This window comes from Prionailurus viverrinus, chromosome C1 (genome assembly GCF_022837055.1).
Source record: "Prionailurus viverrinus isolate Anna chromosome C1, UM_Priviv_1.0, whole genome shotgun sequence".
Taxonomy (NCBI): Eukaryota; Metazoa; Chordata; class Mammalia; order Carnivora; family Felidae; genus Prionailurus; species Prionailurus viverrinus.
In genome coordinates, this window is record NC_062568.1 from 74,697,213 (window position 1) to 74,715,154 (window position 17,942).

At 38.7% G+C, this 17,942-nt stretch overlaps 1 protein-coding gene across 1 annotated transcript in view; it reads left to right on the plus strand.

Annotated features, from left to right (window-relative positions):
- The window catches only part of CACNB4 (calcium voltage-gated channel auxiliary subunit beta 4), a 254,356-nt gene that overhangs the window by 213,763 nt on the left and 22,651 nt on the right, over positions 1-17,942 (plus strand). Inside the window, exons 9-11 of the mRNA XM_047869342.1 lie at positions 705-763; positions 9,849-9,958; positions 15,569-15,720. Coding sequence (XP_047725298.1) covers positions 705-763; positions 9,849-9,958; positions 15,569-15,720 — 321 coding nt within the window. The remainder of the gene's footprint in view (positions 1-704; positions 764-9,848; positions 9,959-15,568; positions 15,721-17,942) is intronic.

Below are 17,942 nucleotides of genomic sequence, written 5' to 3' on the forward strand. Positions count from 1 at the left end.
ACATAGAAGGGAAAAATTGTCCACGAAAGTATTAATGAACTTGTTCAGAGATTAAACAATACCATGTAAGAAGGAAAAGAGTGAAGGCTTTAGAAGTACTGTGTTTCGGGTGTTTCCATTTTGATTTCGTGCTAGCATAGATAAAACTAGGTGGGGTGGGACATTAAAATGTGTCTCCTTTCTTCCTCTCCCCCTTCCCTTCGCTTCTCAGTGGGGAATGTCCAAGGAAAAGCAGGCGAGTGATCTGTAGAAATGGAGAATTTCTACCAGCATGCACAGACTAGCAGGTGGCCAAGCCCAGGGCTGGCCACAGGAGTTCTAGCTGGTCCTCACTGGAGGCAAGCACCCATTCGGGCGAGCCAAGGACAGGCAGCACTTGCGAGCAAAGCCAGCCTATTGTGGTCTCTTGGCTGCAGTTCTATCACCTAATAAGGGAAGGGAGTCTGCCTTAGGTCTAGTGAACACTGCTGGCTCATTCAACACCCTAGAGGACAACCAAGGGGGAAATTTGAGTAAGTGTAAGTGGTTAAGCATGAAAAACGCCTTCCAGGACAACCTGCCCTACCCCTCAGAGACAACAGGCTGTGTGAGGTCTTTGCTCAGACAAAGTGCCCTTCCCTTCCACCTCTCTCACTTTTGACTTCTCTCTCTCTCTGTCTCTCTGCGTGTGTTTGCCTCATTCTTTTTTTCTCACCTCTGCAAAGGTAACAGACATGATGCAGAAAGCCCTCTTTGATTTCCTGAAGCACAGGTTTGATGGGAGGTGAGACATACAGATGTTTTTGTATTTTTATTTTCCTTTAACCGAACATGTATGATAAATTGATTTGTGGATCTGTGTTTCCAGCAATTGCAGAAGTTCTCTAATTAAAAGTTAACTCAGTATTCAGGGAAGAATACAATGAGAGAATTCTGAAGATATGAAGTTATGAAGTATAGCGTTGAATCCCTAAGGGAGAAAGGACCTTGAGAAGGAAAATAACCCATTTGTTTTAATTAAATGTATGTGTTTGTCTTTATTTCCTTGCTTGTTAGTGAATTCATATCAAACTTATTTTTATGAAATATATTAATGAAAATATAGAATATTTTGATAAATGTGGTGGCTTGCTGGTCAAGCTGGTAGTAGCACTTGGGAACTGTGCGTGCGTATGTTTGTGTTTGTGTGTGTGTGTGTGTGTGTGTGTGTGTGTGTATGCATGTACGTGTGTATCATATGAAGGTGTAAAGTGCTGCGTTTTCTCAGAAGAAGAGTGCAAGAAATGTTTTCATCATAAACCTCCCTAAGTGACTACTTTGTAGAGAATAGTACTTGTTTGGATGCTTAGTTCTGGGTTCATTTCATCAGAAATCACCTTGTAGTTTGTTAGTGTATTTTGTATGTATCCTCTTATTCATACGGCTCAATCTTTAGCCATCAAATAATTTTATCATTTAGGTTTTGTGAAAAACGTCTAGAAAGAGTTCCTGTGTTTCGCAGAGAAATGGAAAAAAGTCCATGTTGATTTGATACGATGTACTAAGCTCCTTTACAATGCAGAACACACTCCTTGTAAAAATAACATGCAAATATCGAAGACATAGTAGAAATGAAGAAAATGTACACAGTGTATACTGAGAAGTATGAGTACATGCATCCAGCTTACCAAATATATTTTTTAAATAGCATCAAATACATTTTGAAAAATATGCTATTTTAAGGGAAAAAAGCAAACCATGCTTTGAGTACAAACTGTATACATTTGTCAAAAGAAAAGCCTTCTGGGTATTCGTACTTAAAATATTCATTAGCTTCTGGGACTATATTCAAAGAAACTGAGATTTTAGTTCCAATAATTGAGATTTTAGTTCAAGAAATCAGAATGCTTCAGAGCCATTATGTGAATAGCTGAGTACATTAATACAGTGCCAGGCTGCCTTAATGAATAGACCCCAAAATATATAATGATTTAAACACAAGTGGGAGCTTACTGTTGCTCATTTAACAGTCTGAGGCAGGTGTCCCTCAGCGAGGAGGAAGTGATAGAGTGGCAGAGGGGAGGATTGGGCGGAAAGCTTCTTCCATCCATCATTTGGAGCCCTCGGCCTGAGGGGGGCTCTCCGGTCAGCTGGTGGGGAGAGGCACATGCCAGCCTGGACATGACGCACATGAATCCTCACTTTTCATTGGTTAAAACTTGGTTGTGTGTCCACACTGAATTACAAAACAGGCTGGGAAATGCAGTCTAGCCATGGCTCAGGAGGAAGAGGAAATAGATTTTGCTGAACAAATAACCGTCTCTGCCACATTCATCTAGTGTACCCAAAAGGCTTACTAAGAAAGCCTTGGATTTATCCTGCTCCTCTCCCCACCCCCCTTGTTTTTAAACAGAAGATACACAGAGAATGAGGTGGTTTCAAAGAAAACAAATGAAGCACTGAATACTAGAATATTGGGGTTGGAAGGAAATGTAAAAGTTCTTTTATTCTAATCTCTTTGCTTCAGCAACCACAAACAGATGGATAAACTGCTTCTGTTTGAGAATGTTTGGTTATTGAGAATTCACTTCTTGAAAAAGCATTGCAAAGAACAGCTGAACTCCGACTCTGTAATTTAATAGCATTGGTCTTGGTCTCGCCTTCTGATGATTGGGCCTTAATCCTTACCTTAATGCAGCAGTCTGTGGATTGTTGACAGCTAACATTCATGGCTCAGTCTTCTGTGTTCTTTTTCTTTTTTTAATGTTTGTTTATTTTTGAGAGACAGAGAGAGATAGAGCATGAGTGGGGGAGGAGGAGAGAGAGAGAGAGAGAGAGAGACAGAATCCAAAGCAGGCTCCAGGCTCTGAGCTGTCAGCACAGAGCCCAATGTGGGGCTTGAACCCATGAACTACGAGATCATGACCTGAGCCAAAATTGGATGCTTAACCAACTGAGCCACCCAGGCGCCCCTCAGTCTTCTGTGTTCTTGGTCACACACACACACACACACGCACACACACACATACACACACACACTTCCTTTAACTATGCTTGAAGTCACATGGTTTTAACCTCTGTTGTCTTTACCTAAGGAAGTTCTGAGCTGTACCTCATCATGAGACCCGGTAACAGTCCTCAAGCTGAACAATCGTGTCCCATAACACAGCCTGTTTGTGTTAGATTCTTTCCATCACTATGTAACATCCTTACAAATAACAGTATTTTTAACTGTCTGAAAGGTAGGACGGAAAGGAAAAGAAGAAGGGGATTTTTTAAAATTTCACAAAGAGAAAGTGAATGGCTTAATTACTACTTTCAAGAATGAAGCATCTGAGGTTCTTCCTCAATTTTCAGGCCCAGAAAGAGGAAGTGCATTTGATTGTAACAGCAGAGATTTGTTTTGAGTCAGGTAAAGTTGCTGCATCAAGCATTTATACACATTGTTGAAGATGGTTTTAGTAGAAATAGGATTGAAATGTCAACGCCAAGTGTTCCATATGGTCTGATGGCACAGCAGAGGATCTAGAGATAAAAGGAAGATTTCAACAGCAGCCAAAGTAATAGCCAGAGAAAGAGACTCGGTGCTGGAGAGCTCTGATTTATGGCAGAGTTGATAGAAGATAGACAGTAAAGGTGGGAGTAGCAGGGTGGACTTGCTTTCAGATAATAAGAGGACAGTGCTGCAGAAAAGCCAGTAATGAATTTATTAGTTGAGGGTATGTAGAGACTTTGATAAGAAGCCATGTGCTTGTAGCTTCACGCCGACTCTGACACATCTGCTGTGTGGGAAATAGCCTTACATTTTGAGCTATGACAATCTGCTGTATTATGTTTTACCAATTAATAAAGAGAGTGAAAACAACAAATAGTCTTTAACTGAAACCAGCCAAGAGAACAATTACACAGAAGGCTATAGCACAGTGATACAGCATAAACAGTATGTTCTAATGAAAACCCACTCAGTGTTTCATTGGCTATGAATGTAGTAGGTTAGACAAAATAGTCAAGAGAAAGTCTTATTATTTTCCAGAAAGAGCAAAAAATGGATCCATTGGCTAAGAGGCTTTCTTCAGTACTGTTTTCCAGATCCTGGTTAGACAGTAATTCAACAAATTGGATTAAAGTCCAGTACCTTGATTGTTACAAAATCACATACTTGCCCTTTTTTGATACCTTAGAAATTATTTGGGTCCGTTGAGAGCTGCTTATTAGACAGTTTTATCGCCATGATTGCTACTGTAGGGCCTAACTGTAATACGCAGAAGAAATATGAAAAGCATAGTACCAAATAGTTCCTGAGGAACCCTCGTCCATGTGCATATCCACATGTGGTGACAGTGCCTGTGCACAGATCATAAATTAGATGAGCCTAACCAGCTGGTACGATGGCATCAGCCTGGTGAACACACAGGGTTCACAACGATGTGGAACTTTTCTCTCTTCATTTTCTACCACAAACATTCATTGGGGATCATCCTTTGGGATGAGGTTTGTTCAGCTGGTTGAATATACCATTCATAGAACAGCAGGCAGTCCAACCAACTGTCATTTGTTGAACTATGCTAATCGTTTCAAATTCCAATAAAATTGCTGGCTTTAGGCATTTTGATGACTAGATCAGATCAGCTCTATGGCAATTACTGAACACTTTGTAATCGACATGATCGTGGCCAAAAATCCTAAATGAACATCCTGTAATCTACATAGATAAAATCTGAAGTTAAAGGAAGTTATTAGTCAAAGGCCACTCGAAGGAAAAAAGGGTTTGAGGGACACTTAGGTGGCTCAGTCAGTTAAGCGTCTGACTCTTGATTTTGGCTCTGGTCATGAACTCATGGTTCCTGAGTTCGAGCTCTGTGTCAGGACTCTGCACTGGGGTGGAGAGCTGCTTGAGATTCTCTCTCTCCCTCTCCCTCTGCCCTTCTGCCTCTCACACTCCCTCGCTCTCTCTCTCTTTCCAAAATAAAAATAAAGGGAGGGGGAATACTTTTTTAAAAAGGGTTTGAGGAAGAATTTGAAGAAAAGAGGCTGAGAATACAACTTAGGAGACTCAGAGAGGTAATGTTTGTTGATAAACAGCAATGGGAACCCTTGATGCTATCAACAGAGCAGCCAAGTCATGGCAGAATCAAAACACCTTGTAACTGCCGTCAACAAATGGAAAAGAACAACACAGCACCTTCTGTTTCAAAGTCAATATCACCCTCTTATTGTCTCCTTCTACCATTCTCTCTCTTCAGGTGGAGACTCATCAGTGGTCAAACACTAGAGATAAGTAATTGAACACTTTAATGCCAAACATGAATACTTAAATTAGCAGGTTTTGATTACAACACGTCTGACCTGATTCTCCTCCCCTTAAAGTCTATATAAATTCCATGGACTCTGGTGGTAGGAGAGTTCATGGTAGACTGCTTTTTTTTGAGGACAGAATATAAAGAAACTGTCCCCTTCAAGTCTTCAAATCTGCAGTAATTGTCTTCTATATATTAGGTTAACAAAGCACTTTTGTATATTACCTCGTTTGCCCCTACTGGCAGTCCCAGAAGATAGTTTGGCAAAGCTGCTATCACTATTTTATTTTATTTTATTATTTTTTTCTAAATATAATTTATTGTCAAGTTAGCTAACATACAGTGTATACAGTGTGCTCTTGGCTTCAGGAGTAGATTCCCATGATTCATCACTTGTATACAACACCCAATGCTCATCACAACAAGTGCCCTCCTCAATGCCCATCACCCATTTTCCCCTCCCCCTGTTGCCCCCCTTAAACCTTCAGTTTGCCTCCCTCTCTGTTTAAAACTATTTTTTCCCTTCCCTTCTCCCATGGTTTTCTGTCAAGTTTCTCAGATTCCACATATGAGTGAAAACATATGATATCTGTCTTTCTCTGACTTATTTCACTTAGCATAATACCCTGCAGTTCCATCCACATTATTGCAAATGGCAGGATTTCATTCTTTCTCATTGCCAAGTAGTATTCCATTGTACATGTAAATCACAGCTTCTTTATCCATTTATCAGTTGATGGACATTGGGGCTCTTTCCATAATTTGGCTGTTGTTGATAGAGCTGCTATAATCACTGGGGTACATGTGTCCTATGAATCAGCACTCCTGTATCCTTTGAATAAATTCCTAGTAGTACTATTGCTGGGTCGTAGGATAGTTCTATTTTTAATTTTTTGAGGAATCTCCACACAGTTTCCAGAGTGTCTGCACCAGTTTGCATTCCCACCAGCAGTGCAAAAGAGATCCTCTTTCTCCACATCCTCACCAACATCCGTTGTTTCCTGAGTTGTTAATTTTAGCTATTTTGACCAGTATCACCATTTTGTTGATTAGGATTCTGATGCTAATCTGACTTGTCCATGGTCACACAACCAGCAAGAGCAAGATCCAGGAAGAATACTCAGGTCTATGTAGGCCCTCCATCCCAATTCTCTTGACAGTGCACTGTTCTGCTCTTTGGAATACTCTTCTCTATGAATACTAGGAGTTATCTTTTTTTAATTAATGTACTAACAGTGTTGCATATTAGATGTAGCAAGGATAGAGCATAGAAGGACCTTATAGCCATTCTGAACCAATATGGAAATAACAATTATTTTTGAATGGATATGTTATAACTGAAAGTAATATCTTTTCTCAAAAAACTAATACTCATAGGTCATGATAGATTGGGGCAATTATGATGAATTCGAAAACAGAAATAAAGAACAGGTGGGGTTCAGATTTGCTAGAGTTAGAGAACAATTTTTGTTAGTTTTCAGTGACATTTGCTACTAAACCCAGTTTGCTGAGGAGCTGAACTTCTGTTAGCATTAATCGACCAGCCAGTAACTACTAACACTATGTCACAGAAAAGTTTCCTAGGAAACTTCGTAAAAACATACATCAAACAAGATGCGTGGAAGTACTGGAGGGAATGAGTACAGCAAGAAAAGAAGTGGAAAGGGCATTTTTTTAAGTTAAAAAAAGTAATAGAAATATATAACTAGTATATAAAAATATATAGTATATAAAATATTTTTTAAGTATATAAAACTAAAAAAAGTATATAAACTAGAAGTATTCAATTATATTTCTGGAGAGTCTTTTAAAAAAAAAAAGTGTGGGTTTGGTTTTTTATTTTGATAATAGTAAGCATCTTTGCAGTAGAAAACAGAAAACTCTGCTTTGTCTTACTGAAGGGTTTCTGGGGCTGTGTCGATCTTGTCCTGAGCTCCTTCATGCATGCATGTGTACTTTTATTAAGAAATAACTTGTATTGGGGTGCCTGGGTGGCTCAGTCAGTTAAGCTTTCCATTTCGGCTCAGGTCATGATCTCATGGTTTGTGGGATCAAACCCCACATCAGGCTCTGTGCTGACAGCTCAGAGCCTGGCGCCTGCTTCAGATTCTGTGTCTCCGCCTCCATCTGCCCCTCCCATCCTCATGCTCTGTCTCTATCTCAAAAAATATAAAATAAAATAAAATAAACATTAAAAAATTTTTTAAAGAAATAACTTGTATTAACAAGTTTGCTGGTATTTTGGTGACAAATAAAACAAGAAAAAGAACCCTGTATTGTCCATACCTTTTTCTGTTTGGAGAATATATGAAGCAGGTGTGTGTGTGTCTTATTATTTTGTTTGTTTGCTTGCTTTTTTGTAAAACTTGTAAAAACTTATAAAACTCTATATGTGATGGTATGGTGGTAATCCTTTCAAATGTTAAGAACCAAGACTCACTATTTGGCTTGTATAGAACTACAAATTTTGATCTCCCATAAGCAGAATAGACTTTTTGGGCCCTTCAAAAGTCTTTATTTTAGAAAGTTGAATTCTGTTCCTAATTTAACCCATTCGCCTCCAGTCATGTATTTGAATTGCTCTGGAACTTGACTGTATGTTTCTAACCAACAACTCTGTCCTTAAAACAACAAACACACAAAAATAAATGAGCAATCTCTATTCTGTAAATTAAAGAAGCTGTGAACACAGGATGCCTATGAGATTTCCTACTTCAAGTTGCAAAAGCCAACTGAGTAATGCAGACTCAGACATGGGATTCCCTTGACTTTAAGCTGACTAAAGTCCTGACCACTTCTCTGCACATGGCCAAGATCGATTGCATCTGCACTTGATGATTTGGCTTACATCTGGGGATTTGGGGTTGCTGGAGAAGAAAACTGAAGCTCTGTGAGACTTATCATCACTCAGGTGACTAAGGATTGGCCTGGTGCTTAGGAGCCTGTGTTTCAGGTCTTCTTAGTCTCTAACTAATCATGTGGAACTTCCTCTCTGTGTCTGTTTTCTTGGTAAAATGAAGCAGTTGTACTTGACCAGTGTTTTCCAATGTCTTTTAGCAGTTGGGCAGCTTTTTACAAGGAAATCATATATAAAGCCCCAATGTAGAAAACAGAAATGCAGAGGCGTTTGCCTGACATGGAAAGTAGGAAAGTTGGAGGTCTGCCAACTCAGCCTCCCCTTGGTGTTCTCAGTGGCCCAGAGGTATTTCACAAAACTCTTGGTTTCTGTAGAAGATAATATGAAGATGACTCCAATAATTTATTAGTGACTAAAAATTCTAAAAACATTAAGAATTTAAAACTCACTGACCATCTACAGCATATAAATACAATACAATGACACAAGAAGGTGCTTTGCGTTAAAATGGTATCAGAACTTTTAGATAGCCTGTATAGCTTTAAAGAACCATTTGTGACAAGGAATACTTTAAATTTTCCTTAAGGCTTTGGGTCACTGAAGTCAGGTGAAGAGTCTCCTGAGAGTGCTGATAGTATACCAAAACTATGGCTCAGTAATTGATATCAACTCTACCTCTTCCCTGCACCAGTCACCAAAGGAATATAAAAATGAAGGCAAATGGGTGCACTGAGCAAAAAAGGAAGGGGCACTACTCTCTTGTCTCCATTCCAGAACTCTGCCAAAGCTCTGAAAATGAGAATGGGGAAAGGTCCATGGTGGCAGTAACTGGCTTAGAGAGGCATGCTTTGCATTCTACAGGTAGATAATAACCTGAAATTCATCAGTCACGGTTTAAAATAAAGAATTTTAAGGCTGTAAATTCCAGAGATTCTCATTTGATAAATCATATGCATATGGACTCCTCTCTTTGTTCATCTGCAACTTCTTTGCTTTATTCTTCTCTTGTGTAACTGCAGGAAACTTTCTGACTTGCCAAAATCCGGGCGCAATCCTCACATTGCCCTCAACTATAGTGTCTTATGTCTTTCCACTTTATGCATTCAGAGTCCTAAGCAAATATGCTGACGGATCTTGTGCAGGCAGAATAGAAGTCATATTTTCCATATTCTTCGAAATGAAACATTCCTTTGGGCTCGTGGAGAGATGCTTCTTGTATCATGAATTAACTGTTAGGCATCAGGAATACAACATCACTACCAACTGGTTGAGTGTTGATGAAAATGAACAGGGTTTTCCCCTCTGGTTGATATGCCTGGGCAGAACATTTGTAGTTCCTGAAGGTCTCATTCAAGAGCAAATCAACTGTGAAGTGTAGGGAAATTGTATTGATGCTTCCTAGAAAGAGCATGTTTATTCACATATTTTGATTCCCGCCTGGTGTGGTGTGCGTTATAAAGAGAATTTGACAAGCTAGACAGTAGTGGAGGAAGAGCTTTGTTTTTAACCACAGGTTTGCTTTTTGTTTTGGTTAAATAGCCAGAACCTTCCTCCATTATACCTGACTTATATTTTTAATACTAGCCAAAGCCTATTTAAAATACTTGTGGCGATGTTTATTATACTGTGGTTGCAATGCAGTATGTAAAGTGGTTACTAAATACTGTGGTTATAAATCACTTGAGAGCCCCATAACATTTCTACTGGCTTGTTCTGTTCTGTGTTCCTATTCATAGGATATCAATAACAAGAGTGACAGCTGACATTTCTCTTGCTAAGAGGTCTGTCCTAAATAATCCCAGCAAGCGAGCAATAATTGAACGTTCGAACACTCGGTCCAGCTTAGGTAAGATGTTCAAATATGGTACTTCTCCAAGCTGTGTTTTCGGAGTGGGATGACACATGTTTCACTTGTGAATGTCTTTTCCAGTCTTCTCCCCATTCTGAATGGGGAAGTGCTGATTAACTGAAGAGAATGCTATCATGGAAAAGAAGGGAGCAGACTCCTTCAACAGCCAGAGCCTCCTCTGTCTCAGCTCTAGTCAATTAATTAATCAGTAGTCTGGTGGGAAGAACCCTCATTGGGCTCCCCTGGTCTGCTACTGCCTAACCAAGTGAAAGCACTCATCTCTACTCTGCCCAAGTTTCTCAGTGATGCTAATGATATGCCATACCTGAGTCACAGCTGACATGAAAAGAAATGAGATGTTCAACTTTCTCAGATCTTTAGAAGAAAGCTAGATAACGGTGTCTTAGTATAGCTTCTGCTGCTAGCTGGTAGTATCCAGAACAGTCGCATCTTTAAGTGGAAATAGCAATGAGCATTAATAACATGTAGGGAGTTTAAATGTGTCTTTCCTGGAGCACTAGTTAGAAAGAATTATGAAATTCACCATGATGGAAAATGGAAGACACCTTATATTGTTAGCTACATAACACCATGTTATGAGCAGGGCTGTGGAAGATGGAATTACCATCCACACAAACAAGTCCACACTGCTGGGCAATCATGACATTCATCTCAAAAGCCTGTTTGTGGTTTCTATGATTGCCAAGAGTGGTGCAGTCCACTTATAACTTTCTAGGAGTCTGCTTTGCATTCACATTCTGAGGGCAGTTTGTTTTGCTACCTCCTCCCTTATGGGCAGAGTGGGAAAGATAAGGGTCTTCTCTGTCACTATATTTTCTTAAACTACTGAGATGATGATAGAAAACAAAAAAATTCCAAGATCGCTTGCATGCCTAAACATCCCATCGAGAATTCATTGAAGGCTATACCTTGGCCCTGCACTAAGAATTGTACAGATTGCAAACAGGCTACAAAGTATCATCTGTATATTCCTAGCATGGGATTGGCACATGGTAATTGTTCAATAAATGTCTGCTGCATGGTTGCTTTATAAAAAGAATGTTAAACGTACCAAATGAATAGTTGTTTGTTCTTGTGAAGGCAGGAGCTTGGACATCAGTGGTTCTTTCCTTAGTTTTGTATTTAGATCCCTCACATGCTGAGTGAAACACTCTTAAAGAGACAGTAATTTTGACCTTGAGGTGGTAACAATGGAAGAGTTGATGATGATGAATCAGATTAGGTGACTAAAGTTAAATACTGTGAGAGACAAGGATGCCAAATTAGACTGAAGATTTCTTTTTTTTATGAATATAATTTATTGTCACATTGGCTTACATACAACACCCAGTGCTCATCCCAACAAGTGCCCTTCTCTATGCCCATCACCCATTTTCCCCTCGCCGCCACCCTCCCCCATCCACCCTCAGTTTATTCTCTGTATTTAAGAGTCTCTTGTGGTTTGCCTCCCTCCCTCTCTGTTTGTAACTATTTTTCCCCCTTCCCTTCCCATGTGGTTTTCTGTTAAGTTTCTCAAGATCCACATATGAGTGAAAACATATGATATCTGTCCTTTTCTCACTGACTTATTTCACTCAGCATAATACCTTCCAGTTCCATCCATATTGCTGCAAATGGCATGATTTCATTCCTTCCCATTGCCAAGTAGTATTCCATTGTATATATAAACCACATCTTCTTTATGCATTCATCAGTTGATGGACATTTAGGCTCTTTTCATAATTTGGCTATTGTTGAAAGTACTGCTATAAACATTGGGGTACAAGTGCCCCTATGTATCAGCACTCTTATATATATATATCCTTTGGGTAAATTCCTAGTAGTGCTATCGCTGGGTCATAGGGTAGTTCTATTTTTAATTTTTTGAGGAACCTCCACTGTTTTCCAGAGCAGCTGCACCAGTTTGCATTCCCACCAGCAGTGCAAGAAGATTCCCTTTTCTCCACATCCTCACCAGCATCTGTTGTTTTCTGATTTGCTCATTTCAGCTACTCTGACCGGTGTGAAGTGATATCTCAGTGTGGCTTTGATTTGTGTTTCCCTGATGATGAGTGATGTTGAGCATCTTTTTGTGTGTCTGTTGGCCATCTGGATGTCTTCTTTGGAAAAGTTAGACTGAAGATTTCTTGAACAAGCATTTGTTCTCTGTTCTTCCCTCTTCCACTCTCCTCACTCCACAAAGTGCCTTTGACTTTTAATTACTTCTTCTTCTGATAAATAATGAGAGACTAAAAAACACTTAGGTGCATAAGTGAGGTTGCCTGACTCTAACCATCTATACCAGCCAAGGGTTTTATGGACATTCTTTGAAGTCATTCTGTGTAATCTAGTCACCTGTTTCAGTCAGTGGAGTGGAGCTAGTGTAAATATTGATGAAGAAACAAGGCAGTGTCAGTTCACTGGTTTTTTCCTTTGCTTTGTAAATTCATACACCTATAGCCATTGGAATTAATTTAATGGAAATCTATTATAATAATCCCTATGTGAGCCACTTATGTCCATTTGCCTGCTTGTTAATGCACATTTGTAGATTTCCTCATCACATGGTTATTGTTATATGCCACAAATTATGCCAGACTTAGTAAGTACAAACTAACTAAAGACAAAGTGTCTTACCTATAAGCCAACAGAAAGAAGGGACAGGTGGTTAAAATACTGTCTGATAATAGATTTATGAACAAAAAGCTAGGGGTATAAAGAAAGAAGCGTAGGGAGTAAGAGGTGAAAGAGAAGAGTTCAAAGAAGTTATATATGAGCTGGTTCTTCATGGAAGACAAGAATGTCCAAAGGCATCAACATGTAAAAAACACTGTGTAGGTGATAAATAAATAGTTTGTGCACAGCATACTTAAAAAAAGAGAGTGGGTGGCATGGTTTGAGAGCAACAGGGAAAGAGACTGAAAAAGTATGTTGAGGCTAGTATGTTAGGGCTCTAGTATGCCTTGCTAAAGAAACCTCCTCCAAGGTAGATTCTATGAAATGTGGGTTCTAAAAGATACTAATAGTTGTTACATCCAAACATTTTCCTCAGTCAGATAAATTTGGAAATTTGGATTAAACAATTGGCAGATTTCTTTACTGCAAGACTTCGAAGAGCCATTAAGATACAAAGGGTAATGCATGTTTGAAATTCCAAAAGAAATTATTATAGCCTGCAAAAAAAAAAAATCTCTTTTTCCCCTTAGGATATCTTACGGGATTAGTGTTCCAGGGTATTCACTTTGGGCAATGTTGTTTTGAACCCAAAGGAGGCATTGAAGTAGTTTAAGCATTTGGATATAAGAAAGATCACAGGTGTCAGAGATGCTAGAGAGAAGTGGATCTAGATCAGTTGTGGTCAAGTTATAGAAGTGTTCATTGAGGTCCCTCCAGCATCATAGTCCAAATTTCTCAGAGCCCCATTTGTCTGTAGTAAGATCATGGTGAAACTTCCTTTGGAACCTTCTGAGAATCAGCATGGAAAGTCAGGATTGCTGGGCTTGCTCCAAGTTTTTAAGAAAAATGAGCTATGTAGATACACATGCCATTCTCTTTCTCAGACAGTTTAGGTATTGAATTCTATATACCTATTATCCACATAGGGACCCACTCTAGTATATAGTGTGGCCGTGTGCAGCCTCCTGGCTTGCTTGCCTGATCACCTCTCCACTTGTGCTGGAATGCCATTGCCTAAGAGTTTTGTGTTGCCTAAGCTCTGGATGTGCTTGCCCTCCGCACAGGTCAAAAACCACACTTATCTCATTGCTGGTGTAGAGTAAATAAGGCCCAGGCATTTCTGAGTTATTTACACAGTGTGTCTCAAGGATTCTTTATACCAGAGCAGTCCAGTTTGCCTCACTGCCATTTTGCTACTTGAGAAAATGTTGTATTCAGATTTGAAACTTAAAGCAATGCAGACTTGTTCTACAACAGTCCTGGCCAGGAGTTACCTTAAACCAGTGTCAATTTAATGACAACAACAAATGGAGAACACACCCCAACAGCCTGAGGCTGAAATATACTACAATAAAAATAAAATTTATTTTCTGAACTTCTCTCATAAGAAAGATCTCTTTTTTTAAAAAGTGTTTTTGACATGTGAGAAAAAAGGGATGGGTATGTTATTTATTATTGACAAATGTACTAGGTGACTTCAGAAGAATTTTGCAAATAAGCCTAATTGTCCAGATTCTTTACATAAATACCTTGAGAGCTACTCACAGTCCAAAGTAACATGACATCTTTCAGACCATTGGAATTGGATGATATGAACAATGATTGCTATGTTGACTCTCTAAATTCATATTTCTAATACAAATCATGCATTAAACATCAGTGATTTGGTGGGAAGTCAGAATTTTATGCTATTATGCAAAGCCCCCCAAATTAGAGTTACATGATAGTCTTGAACATCCATGATCCCACACACCTTGTCTGTATGTTTGGTTATGGAAGGTTTTGGCTTGTGGTGGGTGACGTGAACTTGAATGTATACTGGATAAGCAAAACAAATCACAACATTGTGGTAGAAACTCTTCTAGAGTTATTTTTAGAGCAACATCACCTCTTACTTAGGCCATCTTTGAAGTTATTTAAATTAGGTAACTTGTCTGCTCTGTGTAATTTAAATGAGATTACAACATTGCTGGGTCATGCCTGTAATAAATAGGCCAAAAATAAAAGTAAGTAAAAAGCAAAATAAGATCATCTCTCTGAAAATTAAGTAGTCTAATTCAGACTTTACACATGACCCAGTAAGTCAGATGATTTATAAAACATATGTGAAAAAGTTTTTTATGTTTTAGAAAGATGTATTATGTTTTTATAGGTAATCTGCTTTGCTTTAAAAATAGCTAGAGTACTTCAGACAAATAACTAGATTTTTTTATTCGACCAGATTCACACAGAGATTTCAGTCACTTGGCTGTTACAGCCAATTGAATAGATTTGCATTCTCAAGGCATTGCAGCATTTATAATATAATTGGCCTTAGTTGTTTTTCTTTTTAATGCTGAAGATTATGCCTTAGAACAAGTGTACTGGCCCTAATACTTGAATTAAAGCGTAGCAGTTTGTTAACATAAGTGTAGACCCAGAACATTTAACCCTGGATACAAAAATGTGCACATCAGTCAAAACAGATGAATTGTGGGATTTTTTTAAAAACATATTCACAAAATATCGATATATAAATTCTTGCTTAGCTGGAATATTTCAGTATAATTTGCTTTCTATGCAATGTTGCTCTGCATGTATTTCAATTCTTTCCTAATTGTGGTTTTAGCTTTTATAGCTAAAATAAAAGTTCTTTGGAACAAAGCAATAATCAAAAACAACATAGCTATATAAGTAGCTGAATATCAGGGCAAGTGTAAGAAGTGAGTCAAGAGAGCCATCTCAATTTTTTTCCACCAATTTTTTGGTTTTATGAAAAACACAACCCATCTCTCTCTCTTTAGGAAAGATCTTAAGTTAACAGAAGCATGAAATTCAGAATGTTCTGTTGTGCAATATAGACAAACATCCAAATGGTTTTAAATGGTTTTACATATAAGAACTAATTAATAAAAATAACCATGTCCTGTTGTTTATTATTTCTCCTTTTAGCGGAAGTGCAAAGTGAAATTGAAAGAATCTTTGAGTTGGCAAGATCTTTGCAACTGGTTGTTCTTGACGCAGACACCATCAATCACCCAGCACAGCTTATAAAGACTTCTTTAGCGCCAATTATTGTTCATGTTAAAGTTTCATCTCCAAAGGTAATTACCTCATTTCTGCCTTAAGAATTAGAAGCTCATTTCTTTTGAAATAGTCTTTGCTCTGTGCTTTTTTTGTTCATGAGTAAGGAGAGTATCTTATTGAGGCCCTTTTTATTTTTTTTAATTTTATTTATTTATTTTAATATATGAAATTTATTGTCAAATTGGTTTCCATACAACACCCAGTGCTCATCCCAAAAGATTCCCTCTTCAATACCCATCACCTACCCTCCCCGCCCTCCCACCCCCCATCAACCGTCATTTAGTTCTCAGTTTTTAAGAGTCTCTTATGCTTTGGCTCTCTCCCACTCTAACCTCTTTTTTTTTTTTCCCTTCCCCTCCCCCATGGGTTTCCGTTAAGTTTCTCAGGATCCACATTAAGAGTGAAAACATATGGTATCTGTCTTTGTATGGCTTATTTCACTTAGCATCACATTCTCCAGTTCCATCCACGTTGCTACAAAGGGCCATATTTCATTCTTTCTCATTGCCACGTGGTACTCCATTGTGTATATAAACCACAATTTCTTTATCCATTCATCAGTTGATGGACATTTAGGCTTTTTCCACAGTTTGGCTATTGTTGAGAGTGCTGCTATAAACATTGGGGTACAAGTGCCCCTATGCATCAGTACTCCTGTATCCCTTGGGGTAAATTCCTAGCAGTGCTACTGCTGGGTCATAGGGTAGGTCTATTTTTAATTTTTTGAGGAACCTCCACACTGTTTTCCAGAGTGGCTGTACCAGTTTGCATTCCCACCAACAGTGCAAGAGGGTTCCCGTTTCTCCACATTTGAGGCCCTTTTTAATGGGTGGTTTTTAATTCCTGTAGTCTGTACAGCTTCTAGAAATCCTAAGATAGCAAATAAAGAATAGCCATTGTTTTAAAGAAGTTCCCTGTCTGTTGTGGTTCCCCAACTGGGCAGTTATGCAAGAGCAAAATAGAAACAAAAGATTAAGAAAGGTGAGGAAAAGTAAAGTATGGCTTTTCAGAGACTTATGTTCTGTCCGAGTAAATGTCTTGAGTAGTATTGATTCTTGTAACACCTATCTTCTCTCCCCAGTTGAGAGAGTATGTAATTCAAGAAAGGAATCTACATTTATCGTGTATAGAGTCAAACATTACTGTATAGAATCTATTATGGAAAAGTAATTGATGTGTGTATATATATGCTTAGATTGGCTTCTTTAAGGAATAAGATACGCTGTGATTAAACACAATGGGATATCTGCCATGTGTCTTTATGCTGCAAAGGTAGATGATACTGTAATAAGTAATGTGAAATAGATATTCTAGAGAGGTACAAGCTTAATAATTAGTTTATTTTCAATGCCTCCAAGAGTGCAGTTTAGTGCTAAAATGCCAATTCAGCTTCCAACCAGTCATCTGTCACAGGTGGAGAATGTCTAGAGAAGCTGTGCCCTTCCCCAACCCCTCAGCTTTCCATCTCTCTGGGCACTGGTTCTGCACAGGATGGATTTGGGGATCCTGACCAAACCTGGGCCTTTGGAGAACCATTAGAATGGATTGAAATTGCCTTGACCACCTGGAGGTCTATTTGGCCCAGAACTGAAGGAGATTCAAGCATCCTTCACTGCAGTAGAATAGATTTTAACCTCCATCACCCCTGCTCCAGTCACCATGGGGTCATTAAGTGTAGGAACAGGGGTAACTATGGATATATGCACTGAGTTATCATAGAGCCTCACTGACTAGTACTGTTTTGGGGGAAGAACCCTGTTTCAGCTTTAAAAAGTAAGGGAGAGGGGAGTATATGGCAAATGCGGTTATAGCCTTTATAGAACAGATATTCACTGGTTTATATGTAGCAATATGCCAGTGCAAATGTTTTGCCTAGATTTCTATCATAAAATCGTTCTTATTAAGGTAAAGTTAAACTGGAACACCTTAATAATTATCAGTGACCCAAAGAACCAAATATATAAATGACTGATATTTATCTAACATTGAGATAGTGAACTAAAATATTACTCAACTGAATATGGACATAAATGACCTGGTACAGATCAGTTCCTCCACTTTTGCAGGGCTCTCTTTGAACTCTCTGGGTAAAATCTAGGGCGGGAACTCAAGATCCCACCAAGGCCTCACACGGAGCGAGAATAGGATGAACCTATCAAATCCACTATAACTGAGAGCCAGTGTAAGTGGGTGATGTCATTACAGAGTTTCTATATATATATATATATATATATATGTA